The sequence below is a fragment of the Pimephales promelas genome, chromosome 3, assembly GCF_988280905.1.
Source record: "Pimephales promelas chromosome 3, fPimPro1.hap1.1, whole genome shotgun sequence".
Classification (NCBI taxonomy): Eukaryota; Metazoa; Chordata; class Actinopteri; order Cypriniformes; family Leuciscidae; genus Pimephales; species Pimephales promelas.
Window position 1 is genome coordinate 3,534,832 of NC_142771.1, and position 9,855 is coordinate 3,544,686.

The 9,855-nt window shown below is 42.8% G+C and overlaps 1 protein-coding gene across 1 annotated transcript; it reads right to left on the bottom strand.

Moving 5' to 3' along the window:
* Positions 1-2,642: 2,642 nt before the first annotated feature.
* LOC120486266 (uncharacterized) lies at positions 2,643-6,166 on the bottom strand. The gene is given in 2 exon segments (XM_039682182.2): positions 2,643-3,301; positions 3,304-6,166. Coding segments are annotated over 2 exon segments (3,021 nt in total). The 3' UTR covers positions 2,643-3,143.
* Positions 6,167-9,855: the final 3,689 nt, after the last annotated feature.

Sequence of the window (9,855 nt, forward strand, 5' to 3'; positions counted from 1 at the left end):
TATGGCATCGCTGTCAAGGAGTAATTAGCTGGTGAAGTGGATTTGCTTATTGTAGAGTTAACAAAAGTTATCACGAGCATTGTAATGTTTATCATAAGCATTGTAAAGCAGATGTCTCAACAAATGTCGACCGGAAATTTTTTTACGAGCAGTTCATTCATACCTATACAAGATCGCTGTGAAAATACAGACCGGAAGTCAAAAGACAACGAGTGCAGCCTTGGAAAGGGGCGGGGCTACATAAGGTCTATAGCAGGAAATGAACCAAATCTTTCCTCAGGAAGACAACAATGCACCCCTGATGCGATACTGTAGTAGACAGTTGAATAGTTATAATTTTGTCCCTGATATTATCAATCTTATGAGTGAATAAATTCATAAAGTCATTATTGCTGTGTTGCTTGGACTCTTTTGGGCTTGAAGCTTTCTTTTTCGTTAGTTTAGCCACTGTTTCAAATAGATACCTAGGATTATGTTTATTTTCTTCTAATAGGTTTGAGAAATAAGCAGACCTAGCAGTTTTTAAGGCCTCTCTGTGGCCCCGTCCACACTACTGCGTTTTCGTTTAAAAACGGAGACCTTTTGCTACGTTTGCACCTCCTGTCCACACTAAAACGGGAAAAACGAACTAAAACGGAGAAGTTTAGAAATGCTGCAGCTGCGTTTTGAATATCCGGAGGGCGTTTTAGTGTGGACGAGACAAAACGGAGGAGTTTACAAACGATGACGCAGAGGCTCACGCTCGGCTCTATGATTGGGTGTTATCAGTCATGACATATCCTTCCCTGATTCGTCATTCACTGTTTACACCGGCACGCGCATGCCCAGTGTTGGTGAATGGTCACGTGATCCGCGTTTTCAGTCGTTTTAATGTGGACGGAGATCGTTTCTAATACGCAGATAAAACGCTGGTGTGGACGGAGATCGTATTCGTTTTAATTCTCCGTTTTTAAACGAAAACGCAGTAGTGTGGACGGGGCCTGTATGCAATCGAGCTCTCCTTCCATGAAATCCGGAATACCTCTAGTTTAGTTTTCTTCCAGTTGCGCTCCATTTTTCTGGCTGCTCTCTTAAGGGCCCGAGTGTACTCGTTGTACCACGGCAGTGGACTATTTTCTTTAAGCGAAACAGAGCAACTGCGTCTAAAGTGCTGGAAAAGAGAGAGTTAAAAGTTCTATCATGTAATTGAACAGCAATAGAGAAAGATTAAGGTGCACTGGGTTCCCGCTTGTTCTGTAAACATTTGATAAAGTTACTGTTTTCATAGCGGGCACCCGACACATATCACTGAGAGCTGGTATCAGTTGTTTTTGGTTCACCTCGAGCAGATGGAGGAGGGTGTGGGTCCTGGTGCTGTGGCACCAGGAGGAGGAGGAGGGCGAGCAGTGCCTGCAGGCTTTGATGGTAGAGCGGCCTGCCATTTTTGGTTGGTATCTGGGGGCTTGCAGCAAGAGTGGGATAGTTTGGTTCCAACAGACACCAGTCATGGCCTATGTCCTTTGAAAGTTACTATAACTAATTATATCATGACCAAATACAACCAGAAACAAATGTTTAGTCTTGCTTGTGAAAGATGATTCCTCAAGACCAGTTTTCAGTTGTGTGGCGATTTGTACAGCCGCAAGAAGCACACGAAACAGGCATTTATCTCAATTCTAATTATGAGAAGGATGAGAAAGTTGCCCTCTACAATATGGCGGCGCCGTCGACATGCGCTCCAGCGGCCAATAGGGCGTCTATGTATTTATTATGTCTATGGTTGTTATGACCAAAATATCCTGGGAGCGAACGCAACAGGGAGCGAACGCTGCACGATCTGTCATTCTCGCACCTTAGTTTTTGACTGGAAAAAAGCAAAACCAATGTCTGGCCAGCAAAGTTTTGGTGGATGGGAGTATTAACCCACCAAAACCCAATTAGAGTGATTGACAGTTTACTTAGATTACATAAACAGATTTGTGAAATACAAGTCTATGGATTGTAAGCCGCCTAGGGTGGATGGAGTGAGTAATGCGACGGTGGCTGCCACCTGGATCAGAAAGGAGGCCCCAGGCCAGAGTAAGCTGAGCTCTGGACCGATGGCTAAAGCTTCGGCTCTGGATGTCTGCGTAGTGAATGGAGTGGTGGATGTGAAGCGAAAAAGTCATCTAACTATGTCACCTGAATGGAGTCATTTGATGAAGTAGGGACGCCGGCTAAAATATGTGAGTGAGAACGTAAATATGCACCCCAAATCTCGTCTAAATCAATCAAGAGGGAAGAAACTAAACGGCATTGTTGGAACTTGTCCTGAGGGGAATATACAAGTTGTGAAGACTAAGCTGGTGAGTGTTTTTTTTCTACAAAATTTTCATCCGACTTAGACTCTGAGACATTGGCTAACTATCTCAAGGATATTTCCCTGGTTCGTTGTTTTGCGGTCTCCTCGTGCCAGGATAGATGTCTCTGGGCGGCCAATCACATGGTGTACTGGCAAATGGATGAAAGTCTTTTGAAGTTCGAAGTGCTTTGCAATTAAAACTCGTTAACAAAACTTTGCAGCAAAACTTATCGCAGAACTGAGACTCACAGAAAAGAAAAAAAACTAAGAAAGGAAAGAAAAGTGAGACGAGTTGTTGGATGGCATTGAATGGAAGCTGTTTAATCCATGGATGTTCTCCTGATGTTGTTTGGGTTCGTTTGTCTGCTAGTCTACTATATTGTTACTTGTCTATTTGGTTACTCGTCATGCTTCTCCAGCACAACTTTCAGATAACTCCCAGATAACTCCAAGATGACTCCAACCCTTTGTTCGGGTCGAGAATTTTTAATGCAAATGTTTGTCCCACCTCATTGAAGAGTTCAGACCAATTAGACACTGTGAGGTGGCATTTCCTTCAGCTCTCATCGTAAATCATGCGTTATCTTGGATCCCCATTCTCTACAGCTTTAGCAGAATACAGAGGATACAGTTTAGACATGACTATTATAAGAAAGAACACCAAACAATTTACACAGATTTCACTCAAGCCATTTTCTGAATTAAGAACATATGATCTTACTGATAGGAAACAAGATACACTTTCATTCACACATCTTATAGTTATAACAATTACATGACTTTAATGTGATCTAAGCATAATAGGTTTGTTGGCTAGTGTAGACTAACTGGAGCCGGGATCTTTATGGTTCTGGAATGTTGATCTTAGGTCCGGAGTGTTGAATTCTGTTTGAATGAAACCAATGGGAGATTCATTTGTGTTTAGTTCACCCTCAACTCCTACATGTGTTTTCAGATTTTTTGACACACTGAATATCGTCAGTGTGAACACTTGAAAGGTTTTTCTCCAGTGTGGCTCCTCTCATGTGTTTTCAGATTTGATGAATGACTGAATCTCTTGTCACAGTGTGAACACTTGTAAGGTTTTTCTCCAGTGTGGATCTTCTCATGTGTTTTCAGATGTTCTGACCGACTGAATCTCTTGTCACAGTGTGAACACTTGTAAGGTTTTTCTCCAGTGTGGATCCTCTCATGTGTTTTCAGATGTTCTGACCGACTGAATGTCTTGTCACAGTGTGAACACTTGTAAGGTTTCTTTCCAGTGTGGATCATCTCATGTGTTTTCATAGATGATGATCGACTGAATCTCTTGTCACAGTGTGAACACTTGTAAGGTTTTTCTCCAGTGTGGATCATCTCATGTGTTTTCAGAGTTGATGACAGATTGAATCTCTTTTCACAGTGTGAACACTTGTAAGGTTTTTCTCCGCTGTGGATCTTCTCATGTGTTTTCAGATATGATGAATCACTGAATCTCTTGTCACAGTGTGAACACTTGTAAGGTTTTTCTCCAGTGTGGATCCTCTCATGTGTTTTCAGATGTGATGAGTGACTGAATCTCTTGTCACAGTGTGAACACTTGTAAGGGTTTTCTCCAGTGTGGATCAGCTCATGTGTTTTCAGAGATGATAACTGACTGAATCTCTTGTCACAGTGTGAACACTTGTAAGGTTTTTCTCCAGTGTGGATCTTCTCATGTGTTTTCAGAGATGATGACTGACTAAATATCTTGTCACAGTGTGAACACTTGGAAGGTTTTTCTCCGGTGTGGTTCTTCTCATGTGTTTTCAGATTTGATGAATGACTGAATCTCTTGTCACAGTGTGAACACTTGTAAGGTTTTTCTCCAGTGTGGATCCTCTCATGCGTTTTCAGATGTTCTGACCGACTAAATCTCTTGTCACAGTGTGAACACTTGTAAGGTTTTTCTCCAGTGTGGATCCTCTCATGCGTTTTCAGATGTTCTGACCGACTAAATCTCTTGTCACAGTGTGAACACTTGTAAGGTTTTTCTCCAGTGTGGATCATCTCATGTGTTTTCATAGATGATGATCGACTGAATCTCTTGTCACAGTGTGAACACTTGTAAGGTTTTTTTCCAGTGTGGATCATCTCATGTGTTTTCATAGATGATGACAGATTGAATCTCTTGTCACAGTGTGAACACTTGTAAAGTTTTTCTCCGCTGTGGATCTCCTCATGTGTTTTCACAGATGATGACTGACTGAATCTCTTGTCACAGTGTGAACACTTGTAAGGTTTTTCTCCAGTGTGGATCCTCTCATGTGATTTCAGATTTCCTAACTGACTGAATCTACTGTCACAGTGTGAACACTTGTAAGGTTTTTCTCCAGTGTGAATTCTCTGGTGTATGATTAAATCTTTCCCTGTTGCAAAAGTCTTCTCACACTCGAAGCACATGTACTCTCTCACAGCAGTGTGAGTTTTCTGGTGTTTATGTAAATATGATAGCTGTGAAAAACTCTTTCCACACACAGAACATGAATGTGGCTTGTCCTTCATATGAATTCTCAGGTGTGTCTTCAGGTCTGATGCCCTGAGAAATGCTTTGCCACACTGATCACATGAGAACGGCTTCTCTCCGGTGTGGATCATCATGTGAGCTTTAAAGTGTCCTAATTGACTGAAATTATTCCCACATTGTTTGCATGAGAACGGCTTCTTTCTGTGGATCATCATATGTCTCTCACGATTGTATTTGTGTGTGAAACTCTTTCCAAACTGAGTACAGGTGAAAGATTTCTTGGCTATTGTTTTCTTTAAATATGTCTTTTTAGTCCTTGAGTCAAAAGGATTTTCTTCAGGTTTGACATGATGTTCCACCTCGACTTCCATCAGTTCTTCTCTCTCCTCCTTCACTTCCATCTGTTCTTCTCTCTTCTCCTTCACTTCTCTCAGTTCTTCTCTCTCTTCCTTCACTTCTCTCAGTTCTTCTTTCTCCTCCTTCACTTCTCTCAGTTCTTCTCTCTCCTCCTTCACTTCACTCAGTTCTTCTCTCTCCTCCTTCACTTCTCTCAGTTCTTCTCTCTCCTCCTTCACTTCTCTCAGTTCTTCTCTCTCCTTCACTTCACTCAGTTCTTCTCTCTCCTCCTTCACTTCTCTCAGTTCTTCTCTCTCCTTCACTTCACTCAGTTCTTCTCTCTCCTCCTCCACTTCTCTCAGTTCTTCTCTCTCCTCCTTCACTTCACTCAGTTCTTCTCTCTCCTCCTTCACTTCTCTCAGTTCTTCTCCCTCCTTCACTTCACTCAGTTCTTCTCTCTCCTTCACTTCTCTCAGTTCTTCACTCTCCTCCTTCGCTTCTCTCAGTTCTTCTCTCTCCTTCACTTCTCTCAGTTCTTCTCTCTCCTCCTTCACTTCTCTCAGTTCTTCTCTCTCCTTCACTTCACTCAGTTCTTCTCTCTCCTCCTTCACTTCTCTCAGTTCTTCTCTCTCCTTCACTTCACTCAGTTCTTCTCTCTCCTCCTCCACTTCTCTCAGTTCTTCTCTCTCCTCCTTCACTTCACTCAGTTCTTCTCTCTCCTCCTTCACTTCTCTCAGTTCTTCTCTCTCCTCCTTCACTTCACTCAGTTCTTCTCTCTCCTCCTTCACTTCTCTCAGTTCTTCTCTCTCCTCCTTCACTTCACTCAGTTCTTCTCTCTCCTTCACTTCTCTCAGTTCTTCTCCCTCCTTCACTTCTCTCAGTTCTTCTCTCTCCTCCTTCACTTCACGCAGTTCTTCTCTCTCCTCCTTCACTTCACTCAGTTCTTCTCTCTCCTTCACTTCTCTCAGTTCTTCTCTCTCCTCCTTCACTTCACGCAGTTCTTCTCTCTCCACCTTCACTTCCATCTGGTCTGAAATAAAAGAAAAATTTTCAAATGTTGTTTCAAATGTCAAAAAAGAGAGAAATATATATGGAGATAAAAAATTAACCCAGAACAACAATAATTTATGTATTTTTATAAATTAATTATACATTCATGGAACTTCCCATTAACCCTCTTGGCGCCACGGTCAAGTTTACTCGACAAGATGCGTCACTGAATAACGGACGATTTTGTCAAATTGGGTGTCAAATTTCGTTCGACATCCCCTCCACTGGATGGCAGACATGTCATACTTCATCCCTGACTCAAAAAAAGTCATGTTTCTATACAAAATGTTCGAGTTACAGCGCATTGAATCAATGCGATCAAAAGCGGAGCTAGTGTGAGAGTGAGCCATTTCATCAGAGCCTCTCCGCGATCGCGGCAACAGTATTGTGGTGGAGACTTTGCCTATTATCACTGGGTATGTTAGACAAGGTAGAAGTATTCATAGTACAGATAGGGGGTAACGTGAAGGCAGTAGTGTTGTCAAAAATATCAATATTTCGATAACTATCGATACTGAAATATCTGAACGGTACCAATACTAATTTCCCAAAGTATCGATACTAGCCGAGCGGAAGAGCTGGGCAGATCGATACTAATATCGATACCAACGTTGGTATCGGTATTGATCGATACCAACACGAAAATATTGATACTTAAGTTTCAGCTTCTCTCGTTTTGCGACCTGACCGTTTTTGTCAAAATGCTGCTGCTGTTACAGAGCAGAGCAAACTCTCTGTAATCCTAGTGCTGCTCTCATCCCCCTCTCCTGTGTTGTACCGTCACGTGACTCACCACTAGCGCGCTCTAGGACTACCACCAGTCAGGCGCATGCGGCCGCGCATTTCTAGACTACAGCAGCACAATCAGAGACGGAGAACTTGTGACTTTGTTTTTTTAAGAAAAAAAATCCTGAAAAGAAGTGCACTAAAGAAGATAAACATTTTTTGTTAACATGCTACTTGAAAAGAGAATTTGTTTTTACAAATTTGTTGTATTTTTTATATTTGTGAAGTAATAATTTTGTAACTTTGTTTAAATAAAACAGAAGTATCCAAAAGTTGTTTCTGAACAAAAGCTGTTGTAGTACTGATTTTAACTGATTAATAACCCAAAATGCAAATCACAAAAACAAAAGTCATGAAAATTCATTTAGATTTAGGTTGAAGAGGCATCCACCCTAATTATTAAATAGTATCGGTATTGGTATCGGCGATACTGGCCCGGTATTTACTTGGTATCGGATCGATAACAAAGTCACAAGTTCTCCGTCTCTGATTGTGCTGCTGTAGTCTAGAAATGCGCGGCCGCATGCGCCTGACTGGTGGTAGTCCTAGAGCGCGCTAGTGGTGAGTCACGTGACGGTACAACACAGGAGAGGGGGATGAGAGCAGCACTAGGACTTGGTATCGGATCGATACCAAATCTAGCGGTATCGCACACCTCTACCGAGCGGTTACTTTCACTTCTCTCCAAAGGCGCGTTGACAAACACCACACGTTACGCACTCGTCTCATTCACTCTGGTTAAATAGCAAAAGTGAAGTTAATGTCGTGGAGTAGCGCGGACATGTATTTTAAACACACTGCGAGCGAGCAAGTCAGAGAATAGCGCGGACACGCATTTAAAACACCGCGAGCAGACACGTCGGAGAATAGTGCGGACAGTAGAGATGCGCGGTTGGCGGTTACAGTTGCGCATTCGCCACCATAAACAAAACATGCGATCCAACATTTGCTTCTGAATCTCAGTTGCAGTAGGCGCGTGTGAAGTCCCAGTCCAACTCTCTCTCTCGCTCGCTCTCTCATTCCCGCCGGTTATATGTCGTCTCAACCTACTTACTCACCGCGCGGCTCCGTCCTTTCTCTCCCGCTACAGACTTCGCAAAATCACGCCCCCCTCGCCACAGTCAGGTTTGCCGAAGTGCGTTTAATTTACTTATTTTTATCCTTGCGTGCCGATCAGAGACGGAGTTCACTGCTGATTTTCTGAGAGCTTTCTAGTCTCGCGGCTGTCATCAGCAGCGCCTTGTATTGCCCAATCAGCGGATGGCGGCCGGGTGCGGTTTTGAAAATTGGTCAAAAATGTTGGTGCGGTTGGATGGCGGACGGATTATGAGTTTTGTGATGTGGGTGCGGATGAAATAATAGCCCATCCGCGCATCTCTAGCGAACATGCATTTAAAACACACCGCGAGCAGGCATGTCGGAGAATAGCGCGGACACGCATTTAAAACACACCGCCAGCAGCAGACTGATCTCATGAAGTAGCGCGTGTATGCCACGCCAATTTGTATTTCCATTTTTGCGTGCTATCAAGACGCATAATCGCTTTTCAGCGTGTTTATGAACGCTGTTGACTTAGCGTTATATAAATATATAACTTACCTCAACCCGTCCCTAAACCTAACCGTCACTGGGGTTAATGGCATTTATGACTGGAGATTTGACTGCGTGTACAGACACGCGGAATGACGCGGACGTTAATGGCGTAGACATACACGCATAGACGCGTATACACTCGGATAGCTCAAAATGCGCAGAGACAACACGCCACCTGACTCGAAAGTTGCGTGTATGTTTACGCAAAAGTCATGATGTCATGTTGGCCAGCAGGCATGTTGGAGAATAGCACGGACACTCACTTCACACTGTGAGCGTGCTGCGGGCACCCAAAAGATTGTATCAATATCCCTCACATCACTAAGTTTTTACAATTATTTTAGAGGTGAAAACAGACCTAAAGAACAGGCTCCAGGGGTACCATTTAGCAGCATATATGCTCAGCATCAGGTGTGTTTGTTGTTTGGACAGACCTGCCCCAACTGCTAAAACAAATCTTAAAGGAAACACTGTAACTTTTTCACCGTTTTCTTAAAGTTAACATAATATACTCTTTTGAAATTAAGATGTCAAAATTGAACGTTTTAGGAAAAAACCTCTGGCGCCTAAAGGGTTAATGAGATACACTGCTCTTCCAGTTATTATGTTGAAAAACATTATAGGCAAAAATCCCACGTTTCTGTAGTGAGAACTATTAAAGTGTTAATTGCAGGTTACATTTTTCACGAAGATAATACAATGTGCTTTTGCCGTGTTTTTTTATACCAAAATGGTGGGTATATTATGAAACGTTGGTACTTTATACTCCCCTCCCTTCCACTAGGCTGGGCGTGACGTCATAAAAGGGACACCAAGTCTAGAGTTACCGTTAGTCTAATGGCAAGGAGGCTAGCCATGATTTCTGGCAATTTCCTCCCCTCTCTTACGCCTGACTGGCTCAAAATTATAGGGCTGTGGTCCATCAAGAATTTGATGGTTTCCCACCTCCTCAGTCTCCCGGTCGTTCTCCATAGTCAAGCCACTAACAGTAGGAATCTAGAAGAGTATGGGTTGCTAGTAGGGTTGCCACCTGTCCTGGTTTTACCGGGATTGTCCTTCTTTTTAATAACCTGTCGCGGGAAATTTAAGCAGTCTCCCGGGTCACTGAATGTCCCGGTTTTCGAAAGGCTACGTGAATATGTATGTTCAAACTGTGTAGCGCACAGTCACGTACACGGCAGAGAGGGAGAGACAGAGCCGGAACTTCATCTTTGCAGCGACTCAGAAAACACGAGTTTATTAATAAATCAATATTTAAATTAAATGTCTACTTACTATTTTTTAC